Below are 21,619 nucleotides of genomic sequence, written 5' to 3'. Positions count from 1 at the left end.
TCGGGTTTAAACCGGTTGATGGCTAGCCTAACCACACACTTATCTATTGGAGGAATTCTGCACCAAGAATTCTAAGCAAGAATATTTCAAAAACACGTACGTGTAAATAAATATTAACCTTATTGCATTGCAATTAAAATTCAAAAGTAATACATATAATATAAATTCGAAATAATTACAACTTAATCATTCAATAGTAAATAAACACTAGAGCAACAGTATAATAACTTGTTGGTGCAGTTGAAATAAAATAAATACAGTATCAGATAAATAAAGTTTATAAGATTTCATAACCTTTGATCACATAATACGATAGTTTCCGCCTTGACTGGATTTAAGAAGAGACGAAAAAATTAACAAGACATATCGTAAAAGCAGAAGGTGTCGTCCTTGATTAGCCCGTGCATACTTACATGCAGTCAACGCTGTTTCCCCAGAGCGCGGCGCAACGGATTTAATAGCGTTTTTTAGCATCAATAAACCTGTTCAACAGAAAGATTTCATATTTAAAAAGAAATAGAATCCGAGCATAAGTGCATCCATACATTCGTATGTACTCGTAGAAAGGGTGGACAGGGAAACTCTATAAGCCCAGTCCCCCCATTCCCCAAACCCAACATCTATGAAACGGCTTGTAATTGTCATGATTATTGATATAAATCTTTCAATAGTATTTTTTATTATTAGATAAGTGATTTATAACACAGATCTTGAACGACGTACTACATGTGCATGTGTGTGCATGCACCGGAATTTCCATGTAGATAGTTTATTATTGAAACAGACAAAGCATTTGGGTGCGTTTTATATATCATAACCATTTTGCTTCATAATTGTATAATTACTGATAGCGAATATATATATAAAAAAATGTGGACTCATAATAACGATTTTATAGTGTCCCCCAATTGAAAAAAAACATTACCGGTGACTCAGTTTCACTATATAATGGGTATTATATAACACGGATGACGTTATGATAATATGTCATATTTACTATATGTGTGAACTGCATAAAACACAATTCATGCATATTCAAAAACAGATAAGGATTATGGCTTATTTTAAGTTATTTGCATTTATTGTTTTCCCTAAAAATCTAAAACTGGTAGATATTTGTTACGTTTAATCGTGTATTAGTTTCATTTTTCTAGCAAAGATTTCGTACGGAACTCCGGATTTTGCGTTTAGTTTTGTATTATAAAACAAAACGAGTTTAAAACTACATTAAATTATTCTTTAAGGAATGGTATCATGTTAGGAAAAACATTAATATGCCCACAAAGGCGTATTTTTCATATATATCTTATTATGTTTTTAAGCGCTCTGGGCTGGCAAAGAAAGACCTACGTTTATTTATTTAAAGCCACAGACTGTGCTTAAGTTTAAGTATCACATACACAAATTCATTAAGTACAAAAACGAAATTAACATGAATTGGTCCCTGATATAAATGATATTCTTGAAGGCAATACTGATGACCAGGTCGACGTAATCGTGAGGCGTCACTAGGCCGAGCTACAGACGAACTTAAGGTTAATAATGCAGTCTTGGCACATCATACAAAAATGGGCATTTTAACGTCAGTTTTAGTTTTAATGTTCGAAACCTGCATTCTCTTGGAATGTTTATTTCATAAACAAGAAACATCAACTTACGTTCAATTATATCACAACTTCAACGACAAACGATTTGAATACTGTGAAACCATTTATTTTCGTCGGCACAAATTTTCGCCCTTTTCATAAAAATGACTATTTCGTCCGCTCTTAAATTCGTCCATTTCTGGTTTTGAAAAAAAACAAAACAAAAAAACGTCCGATTTGTTTGTAATACATGTAATACGCGGTTGCGAAAAAATCGTGCTGGGGAAAGAGAGATGACACTTGGTAGTCACTTGCAGGAGGTGGGCCTTGTTTGGCATATTAGTCTTTTTCCATCACTATCACGGTCAAACTGATAACAATCTTACCTTTATCGGCGCCAATTAGAGAAGGTGCGAACATTATGGGTTATAATTAAAAAAACAACAAAGGTACGGGTTTTTATGTATATGTACAAAAATAGTAGATGCAGTTAAAACCAAACAACCAAACACAAATCAAAATGTTCTTTATTATTTGTAACAAAGCGCAGAATATATTTCAGTCAGGTGTTGATCACGCATCGTCATATTTTAATTGCGTCTAATAGTATTGTCTTTAATCCGGATTCGCCGCGTGTAGGCTGTATAATCTGCAACACCCCTGAAAAACACAATACACACAATGGGTAATAAAGTTGTTAACAATTAGCGCTAATCAACACTATTATACCTAAACGAAGTCGACGCATTCGATACAGCCTTATTGCATTCGCGCTTTACAGGAAATGTCAGTTGTCAGTACACTGTATAATAAACACCCCTTTGTGTCAAAACCGGATTTAACTTGAATGTGAACAGTCGACTGTTTCATGTTTTTTGTATCAATACCATCTGTGTATCTGTATTATAAGTATACCAGTCAACAAACAAGGTGCGCTTCCGCATATGGGTATTCGGACGTTCAAAAATATGACCTAAGGTTTAGCGTTCAGGCCGTCGAACGCATTAAGCAATATAACTCGTTTATTTCACTATTTCTTTATTTGCTAAAAATACTAGTGGCTTATAACTTACCTTGCAATCTTTCTTTCTCGCATTTTGCGAGTGTGCGAGTGTTAATTTCGAGCCCTGTGTATATGCGTTGATTACGCTGGATTTAAATGCCTCATGCCAACGGTAGTTCAGTCTTATTTGTTTCAAATATGGGACATGATTGTTCGTTAGGATCTTGAATTCGTCCATCGGTCGAAGGACGAAAAAGGCGAAAATTAATGTCGGACGAATAATAATGGTTTCACAGTATGTGGTTGAACTCGTATATATGTTGACTGGACTTTCAGCTGTTCTTTTGAATGTCATAATTAAAATCTATATCGATTTTAAAACATGGCACTGAACTAACTATAACTTTCTGATAAAACATCTGTGAAACGAAGGTAGGTTCTTATAAGAATAATAGATACATGTGATCGAAATCTAAAAAAAATCACGAGTGGGAAATACGACTGAGAAGCGGCAGGCGTCATCAAGTGGAGGAAATATAACTCAACACGTTATACAACTAGAGGAAACACACACTTTATCTGTGTACAAGTCATGATCTCTCTCCAAGAAAGCTAGACTTCACTCTGAGATCAGCAAAACTCTTGAACAGCCTCCCAGACTATGTAGCAAATGAAAAAAACATGTTCTCATCTAAGAATCGGCTTTATAATCATTTAAGAAATCAATATGTACGATACAATTGCAAGGCAGTGATACACTGCAATACCTGAAGTCACATAAGTCGCGATCTTAAAGAACCCTATCCGGCAGATAGGCTAGACATGAGCTGGAAATTATCCATGGGCAATATATTATAAACCGTATTCTCTTCGTATAGAATTACGCAGAAAATAGAATATGATTGTTGATTGTCATATGCATGTAATGGTTCAATCGTGATACATCGGCTATCTCGGATTCCTCCGTAAGATATAAAAATAAATCGTCTGCTGATCCAGAGTGGTAATGGTTTTCTTTGGTGATTGATATTTGTGGTTTTTCAACAATCGATTACATATTATATTCCGTTCCCACATCAAAATCATGTCACAAACGTCATTAAGGCGACACAATACTTAAACAAGGCAAGACATTTAAACTGGGTGAACATGAAGAACTATAGATAATTTTATGATGTACAGTGTTTAAATTGATGCATATACAATCTTGGCCATATAAACACGATCTTTGCATGCATATCTTTTAATAATGTTGGTGTGAAGCCTTTAATAAAAATGCTAATCGATTAGTAGCACTGACGAACCGGTTTAACTTTCTTAATATGGGAATCAAGCATGAAATTGCACAACTTGGCAGCAAAATATTCAACAACTGCATTAGAACTAACCGGCAAGCTTTTGTTTCTGAATAAATTAATCTGTTCAGTCGTAAGAACAATGGCATCATATGGAGGAGGCGACACACCAATTGTTATTGATGGAAGCGAGCTTGAAGGGGTATTTTCTGATTTATCGTTTTTTGAAATTTGAAAGAAATCAAGCAACTTCAGAACTTGAGCAAGAATATTTTTCATTTTCTTCTTCTGCTTTATTACTGTACAAGATCACTCTCTGGGAAATTGTCGTACAATAAACTTTGTACACAAACACGATATATAAATACAGTCAAGTTACCACTACCCGATCATTACCGATAGCGGATCACTTTGATGTTCAAGACTGTGTATCGCAATAAATTGTTGACATTTTAAGATGATATTTTGCACACAGCATCTTCAAGGCCTGTTCTTCAAAACACATTGATTGAGTCTTAATCGAAGCTTCTCTTTGTCAAACATTTCGGTATGTTTTGCCGACATGTATATACGACTCTGTTTACTTCCGTCTCGTTTCCAAATCGAGGTTGAACATTTTTCACGGCCACATGCTATACCTCTGTTGAAAAGTAAAAAGTTAACACATTAATTTAAAGGCCATTTATTAGTATTTCTGCCTGCAAAAGTCTATTTCAGTTTTGATTCATGTCAAAGATTTTGCAACACTTTAAATGAAATGTAGGATTAGGGCAACAACAGATCAAGCGTGATAATATGTGTATTGATAACATATTATATTAAATTATATGCAAATCTTGTTGATTCTTACAATAAATGATCTCAATCTTAATGTTTTATTCATGTTCCATGTTCAATATCGATGATTAGATATGATTAGATATGATTCAAACAATTTACATGGTTTATAAGATGCCCACATATTTTTGATCTTTTTAGGATTTTCAACAGATAATTCACACAAGAACACAATGTGTAAAGTGAAGATACAAGATCACATTTAGAAAACAAGTAATAACAAAAAAATGAATATGATTTATATGTAACTTGGCCTTTGTAAACAACACATTTGATGTTTCAACAGTTCAAATAGCGTGTTAGGTGTAGAGCTGTAACGATTCGGTTCGATGCATCGAAAAACCGGTTCAACGCCGGCGATACGATTTTGATAACAATACGGACTCAATTCGATTCACTCGATCCGCATTTTAAACCTTACTTTCGAAATCCGTCGTCTAAACGTTCTTTTCATTTGTAATACGTCTTGTGCTTGGTCAATAGCCAATATGGCATCCAATGAATGAATGAATAACATGCTGAGCATTACATCAGCCGGTTAAATGGCTTCTTCATCCAAGCCGAAAGACGCAACGTCAAAATGAAAATCAAAAGTATGGGAACATTTCTGGGTTCGCGAAGGTTCTGATGCAAAGGCAACTTGCAAAACGTGTTTTGTTGACGAAAGTTACCCATATGGTTTGTTTACTAAACTGTGTGCATTCTGTTCAACTGGTGTTTTTTTGTGTATACTTAGGCGTAACAAAAATAATTGTTTGTTTCCGGTGGCCCGACCCTACCAAATTTTTTGCCGCCGGTCCTAATCTTTTTTTAGCCCAAAAATCGGACCGCGTATTTTTCGGCGACGCTCAATAAACTTGTCTACGTTATCCACATATCATTTTTATTGTTATTGAAGCGCACATGGTAGCTGGCCAATCAGCAATAAGTTTGCTCACACATAATATTGGGTCAGTCATGCGCAGACACTGTACACTTGGAATACACAGTCAGTTGATCTTGTTGTCTGCCAGCAATATAGCGGCCGATGGCAAACATCGTATCTGAATTAAAGGATGATAATTAGTTCTATTTCGACGATGTTACCCCTTTTTGCCGATTATCGTTTAAAATTAATAGGTGATAATTAAATTGTTTTTTACCCACAAAAAATGCTATTGTAAAGCAATATGTCACCAAATTGTATATTTGCTAGGTTTTGCAATGTCTGCAGTCAAACAATATGCACATTTTATTTAATGTGGCAAACGTGTACAATTTTTCGGACTTTCGTTTTCGGATACATTATTTTTCGTCATTTATAATTTATTTTCGAAGTTCTTTATAGAAGAAATAGATTGACGAATGCACATGCTGTGATACGGACGGTGTTGTTTATAATATTTTAAATTGTATTCAACTGAAAATACAATTGGAAAGACTATAAAAAAGAACAATTAGTAAGGGCTCTGGATGGGGTGGGGGATCTGCCCTTTATTTCTGTTGGATTCCTGCGGCTGCGGTTCCAAGACCCCCGGCCTAATTTTCAGGATTTCAAATTTGGAACAATCGAAACCCCTATTAAATGTACATCTATAAAATAACTTATGTTTGTACTTCGACAAGTACCATACTAATTATTTCTATATTGAAAAATGTATGTTACATTATGATCTGTGATATGCCCTTGTTGTCATTAAAAGAAATATAAACAAGTTGATAGTAAATGTATATATAATTATTTCAAAACCAGTTTTCTCGCATCGAAAAATTAAAAACCTGGTTGGCTCAAAGAAATTTTGGGACAGCGCTAGCCCTGGTAGATAGACCCCACGACACCAGTACATAATATAATCTGAAAATGTGGTCCTATGGAAGCATAAACTGCATCCAAGAAATATAATAGCACACCCAGTTTGATTGGGTCTGTTCATGGTGATAATGTTACATGCAACACCACTCGCGTCCCCCTAGCATAGCTTTTGGGCTATTTAATATATTATAAATTATAAATAATATAGTATATACTCCATGATCCCAAAGGAACAGAAAGTATAACAACACTGAATCCCTATAGACACTGAGGGTCAAGCTTTTTGCGACTTTAGTTATGCCTTTTATTGGTCATAAAATGGACTATTAAAGCCGTTGCCAGAAGTCAACATTAAACTCGGAAATAAGGAAAGCAACAAATGCAAAATTAATGAACAGCAAGTTTTTATTTCATTAAAGCATTTAAATAAAGCCATATAGCATTACATACATCATCAAATTTATTGTACATACAGTAACTGTTGTACACAAAAAATGAGAAGATGCACCATGTACGACATTTTCTAAAAAAAAAAAAATAATAATAAAATTATTTGCCTACCTACCAGTACCTACCCTAATTTTTTAGGCAATGTCAGTGGAAACAAACATATTTTGTTGGTTAGGCCTTACATGTAGTTTTTTTCTGTTAAACACATGTGATACATTGTGCATTTTATGTTACTTATTTAAGAATAACTCAACAGGAAGTTTTGTTCAATAAATTTGTTACTTATAAAACAATGTTGCGTTTTTAAATTTTATTAAAAAAATTAAACACTTTAAATATGCAGCATAATAAGTTAAAAACAAATACCAAACATATTAATTCATGCTCTGGACAAGCCAAACATGAAATAGTTTGCAAAATAAGCAGCAAATAATTTAATTTGAATCAAATCGAAAATAATCGAATCGGACCATTTTGTATCGAAATTGTTGCAGGATTTAAACAAAGCAGTAAATTATTTCCCAGAAATTTAACAGCATGGTTTAAATTTGGGTTCTTGTCTTCATTTTGTTAAAGTGATTCAACATGAAAATACTAATTATGTAAAATGTAAACAAAAGTGATCTATTATTTATGTTTCATTGACCCACACAGAACAAGATAGATCATATGCTACAGACACAATAAACGTAAACCTATGTGTACTATTTACAGAAAGTTAACAACTTAATTATTTTTGCTTTGCTGCTCATTTAAAACTAATGGTACTTTGTATCACCATATTGGTGTAAACATATATGCACATTAGTAATAACATGAATATTACAATTTACATGTGTCTAGGGAGGACAAATTCTCAGAAATGCTGTGGCACTCTGTTGTCTGCAGCAGGACAGTGTCAAGGTGGTCAAAATACGTGCTGGGAGGAGTCAACCAGGGCTGAGGTACTCATTCTAAACAAATTGCTTAGCAACCTGTCAAAAAAGCAGATATCTTTTACAATTATTTATATTTATTGTCCCCTACCGGTTTCTACCAGTTTCACCGGATGGGACTTAAGGTTTGCGCTCTGTGCGTCTGTCTGTGAGTCTGTCTGTCACACTTTTCTTGATCCTGCCAGAACTTTAAAAGTCCTTCATATTTTTTTATGAAACTTGAAACATGGATTGGATAGCTGGCAATATGGACACTACATGTCATTTCATTATGTTCCTGCATCAAACATTCTGGTTGCTATGACAACAAATATATTAAATAAATCTAACAATGGTGGAGCCGGTAGAGGACATTTCTGATATTGCTTGGCAATAGTCTTGTTTATTCAGATATTTTGGACAGTTGTTAATAATACAAATGTATAGAGTATTTATGCATTGGAAAACAGAATACAATTCTAATTGCCTTTTGTTGTTGCATTGAAAATGTTATGCTTGTGAGTTTTGTTTCATTCTATTCGCATGTTCAGTACATGTGCATACCAGTGTTATAGTATTTAAATGATAGCAGAGGGTCTGTAGTTTTCAATTACTGAAATTCAAAGAAAAAGATACTTTTATATAATGCGTATTGACTTTTTTATATCAATGTCATCATTATTATTCAGTTATATCTAAATCAAGTAAAAAGAGAGCTTTATGTATTTTTATTAACTCTAGATTATAGTGACCAAGTCCATGTATGTTTCATGTGCATGTAGGTCACAGCATCTTACGGGTATTCAGCTGATCTGTGACATATGTGGTGGCAAACTCACAGGAGGGAAAGTGGGCTCAACAGAAATAGTCTTTCAACCGAGCAAGGTCCGAGCTGGTAACTACCTCGCTGACACGCATACAGCAGGGTGAGTACTGAAACAATGGGATATAAGCCCTATTTATCACAATTTATGCAATAAGAATCTCTTGGACTTCATCATTTTCACATCATGAAATAATGACGACCAAGCATATTGACAAGATGGTGAAAAGAAAATACCAGAAGTTGTGCAATAAGTCCTGAGTCCAGTACATATAGAAGATAACAGGTTACTGCCTGATCTTTTTGTCATATATCGGGCAAGGCTTAGAATAATATAACGGCGAGGATTGCCAAGCCGTTATTTTATTCGTGCCGAGTCTTATTTTATATATTACAAAAAGATCAGGCAGTAGCCTATTTTTCTGTTTATCATACCTCTGCGACCCCGATTTTTGAAGAAAAAATGAAAAATTGCTAAAAAGCTGCAGTTTTAGCGGGAAAGAATATGACTTTTCGTTTGATGTGTTAATAATGACGTCATGAGCACGCGTGCTTAATATTTGTAAAAAAAAGTGTTTTTGCTGTTTGTGTTGCATTTTGTATTTAAAATATACAAATGTATTACATCTTGCTATCAAATTGTTTGTATTGTTAAATCTGATTCAATTTTACTAAAAATGATAACTTTATAGTTGATTATGAGTAATATGACCATCCTCCACACAACTGATATAAGAACTTCCTGTTGACCATGATATAAAAAAAATATATCAGGCAACGTTATATCAGGCAGATATCAATGTGGTGGTATGATAAATAGAAGTTACAAGTCTTGGTGAGTTGTTAGTGTTATCTGAATTTGACACTTACCTGGCATTCTATTGATCCCATCGTTTTTAAAAAATAGAGTCCATATCTTGTAAAAGAAAAATGGCTGTAGTTACCAGAACAACATGGTAAATATCAAATTATGTCATGTAAACAATCAAAATAACATCATTCTTCTATGCTTCACAACTTTATCCTGGCAATGGCACCATTAAATAATAGTTTTAATATTTGGGCATTTGTTTTGACAATCCATTGCCTGATGAAGGGATGAAATTATGTTTTTATCACCATAAATAGCGGGGCAGCATGTTAAAGTTTGTCAAATTACCAAATCAATTTTGAAAGTTTTTGTCAATCACCAAAAGCCAAATATAAAAGATTTTCATTTATAGTGGGTCCTAGTACAGATTTAGTGGCACCATCACTATGGAAATTTTCACAATTAACCCTTTAAACTTGTCAATGAAGTGTTTACATTTTCATGGGTATATCTTTTGAGATTTAAGAATTCTGAACTCAATTTGGGAACTTTAATTAGTCATGGGATGAGTTCTATATGAGATAAGTAATTATGTGAATAAGATCCTGCAAAATAATAATTGTTCAAGTCATTATTGATGTAACTATACTGTTTTTAGCTCGGGTGTTTACGGAGAAAACCTAAGGTATTGTCATAGCCAGCTCGGCGTCTGTCGTCCAGTGTCCGCCGTATGCCGTGCTATTCCTTAACATTGGTTCTAAAATCAAAGTGCTTCCATCTACAACTTTGAAACTTCATATGTAAATGCACCTTGATGAGTTTTACATGCCACACCCATTTTTGGGTCACTAGGTCAAAGGTCAAGGTCACTGTGACCTCTAAAAAAAAAATTAGACAGCCTTTCATTGATTCAAAACTGCAACCGCAGCCGAGCGTTGGCACCTGTTATGCAGTGCTCTTGTTTTGATTTTCAGACACTCCCAGTGTTTACATTAAAAACTGTTTACTATGTGTATCATGATCATTAGATAAATGTAATTAAAAGGACCTTTTCACGTTTTGGTAAATTGACAAAATTTTAAAAAGTGTTTCAGATTCGCAAATTTTTGTTGTAGTAATGATATTTGTGAGGAAACTATAATACTGAACATTTACAATGCTCTAAATCTCCATTAAAGGCATCTTTTTAGGATTTAAAAACCTAAAAATTATAAAGCGTTGCAACGCAAAGCGATTGAATAATTTGGAGAGTTCTGTTGTTGTCATAATCTTTTGTGACACAACGTTGATTGCTTATATAAAGTATAAAATACAGCACTCATTGAATGAGCACAAATGGCCGCGTGGTCTTACCATTAGACTTTTACTCCAGGGGTAAGTGGTTTGAGCCCAGTTGAGAGTTACTTTTTTTCTTTTTAAAAATTGTATTCTTGTTTTTTAGTGGAGCTTTTTAGATCCAAAGTTTATATTTATCAGTATAAAGCATTTAATGACAAACTTCAATACATGCCAAAATCTGCGAAAAGGTCCTTTAAATGCTGTTTGTATTCCTTTCAGGAGTATATGTCTGTTAATGCAAGCAGCATTGCCGTGTTTCCTCATGGGTAACGGGCCTGGTACCATGGCACTGAGAGGTGGTACTAACGCTGATATGGCCCCACCGGTAGACTACACAGTTATGGTATGCCACTTTGAAAAGCTTCTCTCGCCTGTTAAGGAATATGAAGTAAACCTTTTAAATCAGGGCTTTACTTTAAATTGAGATAAAAGGTATTATTGGTTGATGTATGACTTTTGAATACTTATAAATAAAACTTCAAAACGACAAAAACTTAACATGAATATCAGTTTAATGGATATAACAACTTCAAACTCTTGATTTCTTTACTAAACAGCTCTTTTTACAAATATCTAGAAGTTGAACATGAACATCAATGCGGAATTTTTGTATTTGATACGGAAAAAAACAATACCTCTGCCATTGGAAATAAGGCCAAAGAATGCCTATGCAATCAGCCCAAAACTTCGATGTAAGCTGAGGAAAGGCTTTGTATTAGTCTCTAATTAGTGTTACTGCAGGGGACTTAAGGTTTATATCCGAACCGTTTGTGCATCCATTTTGAAAACCAAAATCTGGATCCACGCCAACTAAAAAACGACATAAGCTGAGATGAGGAAACTTGGTATGAGGAAAGATTGCCGTATTGGGGAATATGCATGTTATTTCAGATTTAACTGTCCTTCCTTCTGTCTTTATGTCCAAAAAATCTGAATCCTGTGATAACTGAAAAAGCCATATGAGGAATAGTAATATTATTTTAGTTCTTGTATCAGACAAAAATTTTGGTGACTTTGGCTTCAGACATAAGAGAAAACTACAATATGCGTCCTTTGACAACTCAAAATGTATTTAACTAGGTTGATTAAACATGTATGTGGATAGTGACATTTCTGGTGAATATGCATGTAATTTCACTATTTTCATCATAACAGCAATATAGTTGCTATGTGCACGGCAATCATTGAAAACTTAAGTGTGAATCCTGCCATAACTAAAAAGTATAAAAGCTAGGTTAACAAAACTTCTGGAGTGTGAATCCTGCCATAACTAAAAAGTATAAAAGCTAGGTTAACAAAACTTCTGGAGTGTGAATCCTGCCATAACTAAAAAGTATAAAAGCTAGGTTAACAAAACTTCTGGAGATCCTGTTCTTACTCAGAGAGCATAAACAAAAACACAAACATCTTGTTTCAAGGTTTATTTCCACGACATGGGTAAGGGACTTTTGTCCTTATATTTAAGTGCATTTACTGGCTTTAGTGGGAAAAAAGTATGTTAGATTTTATTATTTTTACTGGGGCAATTTTGCCTATAGGGGATTTCTTTTCATTTTGGGGATTTATTTTGGTGCTTAAATACGCTGTAAACCAGGAGTTGTTGCATAAGTTTGAAAACCCTTGTAATTCTTTCCAGGTATTTAAACCTATTGCAGAAAAGTTTGGCGTAAAGTTTGACTGTGAAATTGCAAGAAGGTAATTTTAAAATAATCTTCATCAAAAATTGAATGTATTCAAATTAAGTGTAGTTTTTTTTCAAACAAGTTTATTTATTAAAAGAAATTGAATCCGTTTTATATTTTTGCATTGTTAAAATATGGAATATATTTATGTACCAAGCCCTTTTTTTATATTCTCAATATAACAGTAACAATTGTCTCGACATGTTGCCTACAAACAACTTATCAGTTTGAACTAATTGTATATGTATTTTATTTTTATGTCTAAAAGCTGTTCATTTTATAAGCTTATCATGTCAACTTTGTAATCATGAGGTCTAGAGTTTTATCCCAGCTCAGTGAGCATTCTGAAAATCTGTTGATATACACCTATCACGGGTCTTATCCAGGAAATGGAAACCATTGAATGGACTGCAGTGTCTTAGTAAGCTTAAAAGCTCTTGAAGCTATCAAGCTTTTAAGTTTAGGCTTTAACTAAGATAAAAGGCTAGCCAGAGATGCACAGTTTGCTATGTGGTATTTCAGGGGATATTACCCAAAGGGAGGTGGAGAGGTGTTTGTTACTGTGTACCCGGTCAAGCAGTTGTCCCCCGTGGTCATGTTGGAGCCCGGAAATGTCACACGCATATACGGGAGAGCTTTTGTGGCAGGGATACTGCCTATCAGGGTGGGTGGACTTAGATTTTATGTTTTTGGTTTACATTGTTAAGAATTATGCCTGTTTATATTAGTTTGAAAGTTTTAACTTTTCAAAATATATGTGAAACATATAATTTTGACAATTCTTCTAAGATATTTGAGTACCAGTTAAGTCAAAACAACAGCAATAAAGGCAGAAAGTATGTTCTTAAAATTTAAAAAAAGAAAAATTACCTGCAAACGTGCTAAAAATGAATATGTTTGTGTTATATTTGTTTAAACCAACAAAGGACACTACTGTTACTTGCCATGCCTTTCAAACCTATGAATCAGCCACGAGATAGTACAGAGCTCTGGTTTCTCTAATGCCCTATTGAAACTAGAATTTTCTAAAGTGTTTAGATCTGCCACAAGATGATATTGAGGTGTTAATACCCTATCGAAACTATTAGTTTCTGAAGTATTTCATCTGCCGCAATATTATTCAGAGGAGTTAAATACTTTATTGAAGTTTCTGAGTTGTTTGTGTGACATAGATCTGCCATGAGATGGTACAGAGCTGTGAGAGGGCAGTAAGACAGGACTACCGGGATGTGCCAGTCAAGATAGACGTAGTCAAGGAGCAGAACTGTGTGGGCAACGCTTGTGGTATCATGTAGGTGCAATTATCTTACAGCAGTTAGGAGGGAGGAAATTAATCTGTTTCCAGAAACACATTCCACCATGTTTCGTTTTGTGACAGCAAGCATCTTATGTCGAAGTTACATACCATGAAAACTTGTTATGCCTAAAAAATTGATGGTCTGCCATGTTGATGTCATTAAAAGGAAATATATCCAAAATTGCCTACTGGGTTGAATTGTGTCAGAATTTCCCTCGGCACAGTGTCATGAAACACAAGTTGATCTTAATATTTGAAAATAACTTGTTCTTGTGAAGAAAAATAAAGAGAGTTTTCAAAACCTTTGGCTAAGAAATTGCAGTCGCTAGTTGTATTTTAAACCTATAAGATATTGAGAAGTTGTAGTCTTATTTACATGTAAAGTTATCTCAAATGATAACATTATGCATACGGCCATTATGGTGTTTCAGCGTGTGTGCAGAAACTGACAAAGGCTGTATATTTGGTGCGTCCATGTTGGGTAAAAAAGGTGAGAAGTTCTAGCAGCAGAAATGTTTATTGAGATTATGTTAAGAAATCTTTAATTTCTATTTGAGCCATATTCTGTGAAAACTGGGCTTATTGCGTGTGCGTAAAGTGTCGTCCCAGATGAGACTTTGCAGACCACACTTGCTATCTCGGATGACACTGAGAACAGGCATTAGAGCTGCAATGATTCGATCCGATACATCGAAAATCAGTTTTAAATGCGTTGATTCGATTACTATACCAACCCTACCAAATTCGATTCGATTCTTTAACATATAGACATAGATACATAAAGCGCGCTGTACTCTGACTATTTGATACGGGAAGGTATAGGTTTTATCTTTACCTGTAATAACGACGCGCGCGATTGGTTACTTATTACTTTAGTCATCCAATCAATAAGCACGTTATGATCTACTTTCGGAAAAAGCGTCAAAATGGCTGAAAAAGTTGTGGCCGACAAATTGAAATTATCAGATGCGCCTAAGAAGCTAAAATCAAAAGTGTGGCAGTATTTTGGGTTTCGGGATGGTAGCCCTTCCGATAAAGCTACATGTAAACTGGTTTCACATGTGGTTGACGTACTCTAAATCCGGCTCAACCACTGATCTAATGCAACATGTCAAAAGCAGTCATAATGTTGATTTAGCAGGAGGTAGCGCCAGTGCAACTACTCAAGTCGCCAGCCTTATTATTTTTTATTCATTTATTATATTATTGTGTAGTTAACGCAATCTTCTAGTAAGAAGTTTATTGATGTTAATATTGAGTTCCTAATTTGCTATTCTTTTTTATGTGTTTTATTGACATAGTTTGTCAGAAAATTGGCAGTTTCTTGCTAAATATTTCTTACAAATGTTAATTTAACCCACTTTTAACAGTTTAAAACACTGTTGAACCAACTTAACTATATCTTACTAACACACAAATGCCCAAGATATCTAGGTATGCAACACATTTAAACAGAAATGTTTATTTTGAGGCAGAAGAGTAAATATATGATAAAACTAGGTTGAAAGATGAATCGAATCGAAACAATCGGTAACGGACTGTCTGACATCGAAATCGAATCGAGCTGTTGGTGAATTGTTGCAGCTCTAACAGACATAAAATCCAGTTTTACCAGAACGAGTTTTTTTTTAAATGTATAATTCAATTAGTATGTTTTGAGCTACATGCTGTAAATAATGCTTAGAAGATTTCACTGGCTTGCCCATACTTCTGGTTCTGTAGAGGGGTGGGGGCAGATGGGAGAACAGTTTGCTTGTAAAAACACTGGGCTCAAATGTTGCTTTTGTAGAAATAACTTAATGAGACCAATTATATATGAGCTTCAAGAATATTCAGGTCATGATGTTGTCATAGGCACGCAGTCCTTATTTAAATATCAATTCTGGAAGGGTTCAGGGAAGGTATAATTTTTGTGATTCTGCAAATACCTTTTTATCATACAACTGGAAGGCTATTTCTCCTAATGCAGGTGTCCCAGCCCATGTGGTGGGAAAGGAGGTGGGGGAAATGTTGCTTAACCAGCTCTGTCATGGTGGGTGTGTTGACGACTACCTTCAGGATCAGGTAACCATGGTGATGGGAATACATAATAACTTATGTTGGGGCTCGGAAAAAAATATGTTTTAAAATGTCATGTTCCTCTTCATTGCAAGCACAAACAGCCATTTTGAAATATTTTATAATTCACTTTCATGTCTGTATTTAGCTCACCTGAGCACAAAGTGCTCATGGTCAGCATTTGTGATCACCTTTTGTTCGTCTAGTGTATTCTGTCGTCTAACACTTTAGAGGCCATATGCACATGTAGTGTCCAATCTTGATGAAACTTGATCAGAACATTTTTCTCAATGACCGAGTTCAGCATTGGGGCAGTTTTCTTTATATGGCTATATTAAAACCTTGTTAACAATCTAGTCTAGAAGTCTTTTTTATGCCCCCGGATCGAATGATCAGGGGCATATTGTTTTTGGCCTGCCTGTCTGCCTTGGTTAAAGTTTTGCGATAAGTTTTGCAATATTGAAGATACATGTGTAGCAACTTGATATTTGGCATGCATGTGTATCTCATTAAATTGTACATTTTGAGTGGTGAAAGGTCAAGGTCATCCTTCAAGGTCAAAAGTAAAAAACAAAAATCCAAGAGAGGTAATAAGCTTTAAAAGGGAGATAATTTCTAAACCTGCTAAATGATATATTGAAATTTTATTTCAAAGCGGCACAATAGGGGGCATTGGGTTTGTGACAAACACATCTCTTGTTTTATCCAATCATCATGAAAGTCGGTCAGTAAGTTGGGTTTTAAATATATCTCAGTTGAATTTGAAAGTGGTAGCTCTCTGTTGAAAACCATGGCCACCAGGAGGCAGGGCAGCTTTCCTTATATGGACATAGTAAAGATTTGTTAACACTGTAGAAGTCTCATTTTGAGTGCAATGTTTATGAAAATTGGTAGGAACAAAGCCAAGTTTGAAAATGGTTCTGTTCTGTTGAAAAACATGGCCACCATGGGGCTGGGCAAATTTCCATATTATGGCTGTAGTAAAACCTTGTCAACACTCAAGTTTAACATAAATACTACTCTGGTGAGCAACCAAGGTCAACATGGCCCTCTTTTTTTATTGTGGTTAATTTGAAATTTTTATAAGGCTCGAGAATGTATTAAGATGATTTTAAGCATCAGCAATTGAGCCCTCGTTAAATAAATGGTTCTTTGGCCTTAGTCCAAGAGTTTAAGAGTATTTGTGTCTGTGACATATTTAGTTTTATTTATTTAAAAAAACTGTAAAAACTTAATTACAGTCTAAAATGTAAAATTGTTTATGTGAATTTTGGGCTCTATAGTTAATCATATTAAATATGATTTTATTTTAATATTTTCAGCTGATCATACTAATGGCCCTGGCCAATGGGAAGTCTTCCATACGCTGTGGTCCGGTCACCCTGCACACTGAGACTGCTATACATGTGGCTACACAGCTCACACAGGTACAAAACTACATGCAACATTTACTTTGTTAACACTTTATAGGCAACATTTAATTTCCCAATCTTAATGAAACTTTGCCTTTATGATGTTCAGACAGAGTTTGCTAAGAAAATGCTAATTCACTCTTGAGATTATTTTCTAACAATGGGAATAGATTTAATTCGGAATTCGCGCGCTGTGGGTTTTTCCGATTTCTGAGCGCACGCGGGAGGTACAAACATTGTCATAAATACAGTTATTACCAGTAACGTCGAATATCCGATTTGGTTCCTAATCAGTAGTGGATAATAAGTATTTAAACGACAGTAGTGTTTCTTTTAGGAAATGTCAAAATTGAAGTCTGTTGTTGTTATTACTATTACTATTATTATTAATAATTACACATTACAAATCTAACACTGATATACATGAATGTCAGACGTTTAATACAGGATTAAAGTCTAAATACACTGTTTAGATGTACAGCCGCAAATATGAATGGGTCCAGTAGCTAACATCCTTAAAATACATGAAAAAAAGAATTTGTCAGCTGTATGGTAATGAAGGAACCTATGCATATGCAATATTTCTTCTGAAACACATTATTCATGTTATTGTTTTGTTTGGCATGCTTTATAGATATAGCAAATAAAAGAAATGTATGGTAATTCTCAGTATTGAAGTGCCTTCTAATCTTAAAGTCTTAGTCTTTAGCGAATAATTTTCTTTACTTTACATATTAGATTAAAGAAAAGCATCACAATAGAGTGATATCAATAGACATAAATATCCAACTGATATGGAACAATATATTAGTTCTAGTAATAAGAATGGACTGAGGATAGTAAGGTTTTTGTTGTTTGGTACTTGTCTGTATGATTTAAAATATATTTGAATAGTATAATATATATACGATGGAGTCAATGTCTTGGTAGTTTCGTTGACAAACTTCCATTAACACTCTATGCCCAGGCCTACGCACAGTATATGCAATGACATAGTTACGTGACCGAAGCTGTTTATATGTACATGCAGCATTATATCGTGTTACATAGTATTCTTACAAATTAAACACGATCGAGATTAGTTCATCTAATGAAAAATGATTAAATCATGGTATTTTTATCAACTATAACGAACGTTTGAGCAGAACAAGTGGTGTTGACTATTCAGCGATAAGAGAAATTATTGATTCACTCTCTTTTAAAATATTCTAGTCAGCTTTTGTTTGTACCTACCGCGCGTGCTCAAATATCGGAAAAACCCAGACTGGAGAGTTCCGAATAAGAACTATTTAAACTTGTGTTAACTTTGCCTGACAATTTTTGAATGAATTAACCCTTCAGCAGCATAAAGATTTGTGTCAACAGTCATAAATATTCTGATGATCACATTATTTACAGTACTGATATAAATGAAATTAATTAATCTCCAGTAAATTATGGATCATGGTGTACACAAAATCTAGTGTTGGAGAGATCTCATAAATAGATAGGGAGCAAAGAGCGGAGTCCAAGAAGATTCGTACCTTATCCTCTTTGTCCTAAGTTGTATATTTAAGACAAAAATGACATCAATATTATTTTACAGCCATTGTCTTTTTAAAAAGGTATTTCTCCTTAAATTGTTTATTTTTATTCTAGGCCAAGTTCACTGTCAACAAGATCTCGGCTGGCCAGACTGTGATAGAATGCGAGGGAATCGGACTGCAGAATAAGAACAATATATAGAAATCCATCAATTACCTTCAACTAAGTGATGTTGCCGTAATAAAAACACAAATTTGTATTTTCTGACGTTTAACATTGCAGGCGTAATGTTTCTTGTTTAAGCCCCCCTTTGTAAAAAGCTGCTTATAACAGTTGCACCCTTTGTCTTGGTGGGTCTTTACCTCTGCGCAAAACTTCCTGTCTCAGCTATAACTTTGCCATTTATTGATGGTTTTTAAAATTACTTTTCACAAATGTCATTTATCATAAGACAGCATGTCGTTTGTAACACCCTTCTTCAAAGGTGAAGGTCACACTTAGAGGTCAAAGGTAAACTTCAGCCATGACACAGAAAATTCCTGTCTCAGCCATAACTTTGCAATACTTTTATGGATTTTACCACAAATAATCACCATCAGGAGATTACTTTTGTCTGCTTACCTCAAAGGTCGAGGTTTTACTTATAAGTATTAGGTTAAAATTTGCAGTGAAGTTGCTTTAAAATTCTTCTTTTCACCCAAACTTTTGCCTTATATTGGTCGATTTTAGAACAAATTGGCACAAATGTAAACCCTAGTACCGGTTACTGGATCTGTTGCGTGTAAAATCGGTTTCCCTACCTCAGAGGTCAAGGTCACACTTAGAGGTCAAAAGTCCAATTGAACCATACAACAGCATGGTTTTGACATTGTGGAGTTTTGAGAAAAAAGTGTAATGTGGGGGAATCCATGCTCTATGAACACACATTTTGTTTTTACTAGTAACAGAAGGAATTTTTAAATATTTAGTTTAAAATAAATATGTATTTCGTATATTACTGGTATTTCCTGATTGACTTTTTGTTTATAGAATGCAACAATAATTTATGTTTTCTTTTGCTCAAGGTTGTCTGTATGCCAGATATCTAATATAAATAATAATTAACCCATCACTGACCGAATTGTTTGACGGTGTATAAAGTGCAATTAAATGAAGTTGTTAAGTGTTCTTGGAAATGTTACCATTGTCACTTGTTGAGAGAGTTGTTTCCGATTGGGCTATTTAAGAGAAAGTGCAATACAGCAATGCAATGTACCCTTTTTTTCAATTGTTATGTTGTATTTTGAGACAAATAAACAGACAATAGTAAATTGATTATCTTTTAATTGATTATTATCAGAATTACTTATAGTTGATTACATTAAGTCACTAAATGCAGAAACCAATATCTAATATCTAGATGCTATTATATACACAGTATATTTTGCTAAATCAATTGTGATAAGAATTTCTGAGTTTTACTTAGTCTCAGACTCTGAAACAATTTCCAATGTATTGCGGGAATACGAAATGATGGAGCAAACTCATTCATAAAATCTACAATCATATAGCATTATATAAATTTTGAACTGTGCTGTAATGAAAACTTAACTGGAAGAAAAACAACAGCAAATCAATAAATTTTCAACATCATAATTGAGAACTGCTGATGTAAGGTAATCTCCTGTTCACATCTAAAGATATAAGCTGTAATGTCCTATGACAGAGATGGCAGTGTATTGGTTTGCTATGAATTTAATGAATTATATCTCTAAATTCTTCAAGAATGAATATAATCTTGTTCACATGTGGTCATCTGCCTTACAATGCATGTTAAATAGACACATTCACAGATGGAATATTAACAAATGTCCATCACTGATTCCAAAAATCTACTTACACAAATGTATGTGTTTAATGCATAATAATCTAAAATTTGATAAACACAGATAAAACATTTAAGTCAGAACATAACTTTCTTTAAAGGAAAACATCGGTATTTGAAAGCATCAACAACACATGTCAACTTTTAGTTTACCCTTAGATGAGACACTACACTTAATAAGATTATAAACATGTACAAATAATACAATAGTCTTATTTCGGAACGGGCTAGTTTTGCAAAAAAAGCTATTCTGTGGGTGAAGGGTTTAAAATCATTTCAAAATCACACACCATTTTGACATTATTTGAATAAATTACTGGTGGATAAAATGGGTATTAATTGTTATATATATTTACCTTCAAATTACATGAGCTTTTTAAAAGTTGTTGACATCCTAAACCCCCAATTAAACATAAGCAATTTACATTTTATATAAAATTTAATTTAAGCAATATTCAAGGCTGGCACAACAATTCTGTACTTAAAAGTTAACATCCACTCAAGATATCAATGGAGGTGTGATAGTGAAACTCGTTTCAGCTGGAAATTTGAAATTTACTAGAACTTTTATTGACTTTTACTAATTATCTTAGCATTCCTGTGATGGTTAATAATACCTGCCAGCATCTGTTTTGAAAGAAATGTTTGAATGAAAAGATGACAACTAACGTTGCATACATTGACAAACGCATTAATCCACATACTAAAGGCCAACACGAAAACTTGCCACGAGTACTTTATGCTCGGATGGTTAAAAAAAAAAACAATATAAGAAAAAGGTGGGTTCAAATCTATTATCATCTTGGAATCTTATATATCTTATATAATATATATATAATTATCACAGCCACAAGACAAAAGTCCCCTGCCTGGTTTTTACTTTTAGTTATCAAGGTCAAGATTTTATTTTTCAATTATTTCTGTAACCATGGC

The 21,619-nt window shown here is 34.0% G+C and overlaps 1 protein-coding gene across 1 annotated transcript; it reads left to right on the top strand.

The window, feature by feature from the left end:
- Positions 1-3,888: 3,888 nt before the first annotated feature.
- Positions 3,889-20,130, top strand: LOC127862695 (RNA 3'-terminal phosphate cyclase-like). The gene is made up of 11 exons (XM_052401946.1): positions 3,889-4,086; positions 7,807-7,907; positions 8,660-8,803; positions 11,069-11,192; positions 12,486-12,544; positions 13,054-13,195; positions 13,704-13,822; positions 14,260-14,318; positions 15,798-15,892; positions 17,209-17,313; positions 18,937-20,130. The coding sequence occupies exons 1-11, from the start codon at positions 3,925-3,927 to the stop codon at positions 19,021-19,023; spliced, it is 1,197 nt and encodes a 398-aa protein (XP_052257906.1). The 5' UTR covers positions 3,889-3,924; the 3' UTR covers positions 19,024-20,130.
- The last annotated feature ends 1,489 nt before the right edge of the window (positions 20,131-21,619 follow it).

This window comes from Dreissena polymorpha, chromosome 16, assembly GCF_020536995.1.
Source record: "Dreissena polymorpha isolate Duluth1 chromosome 16, UMN_Dpol_1.0, whole genome shotgun sequence".
Lineage (NCBI taxonomy): Eukaryota > Metazoa > Mollusca > Bivalvia > Myida > Dreissenidae > Dreissena > Dreissena polymorpha.
Note: the sequence above shows the minus strand (reverse complement) of the source record. Positions and strands in the feature narration are given on the sequence as shown.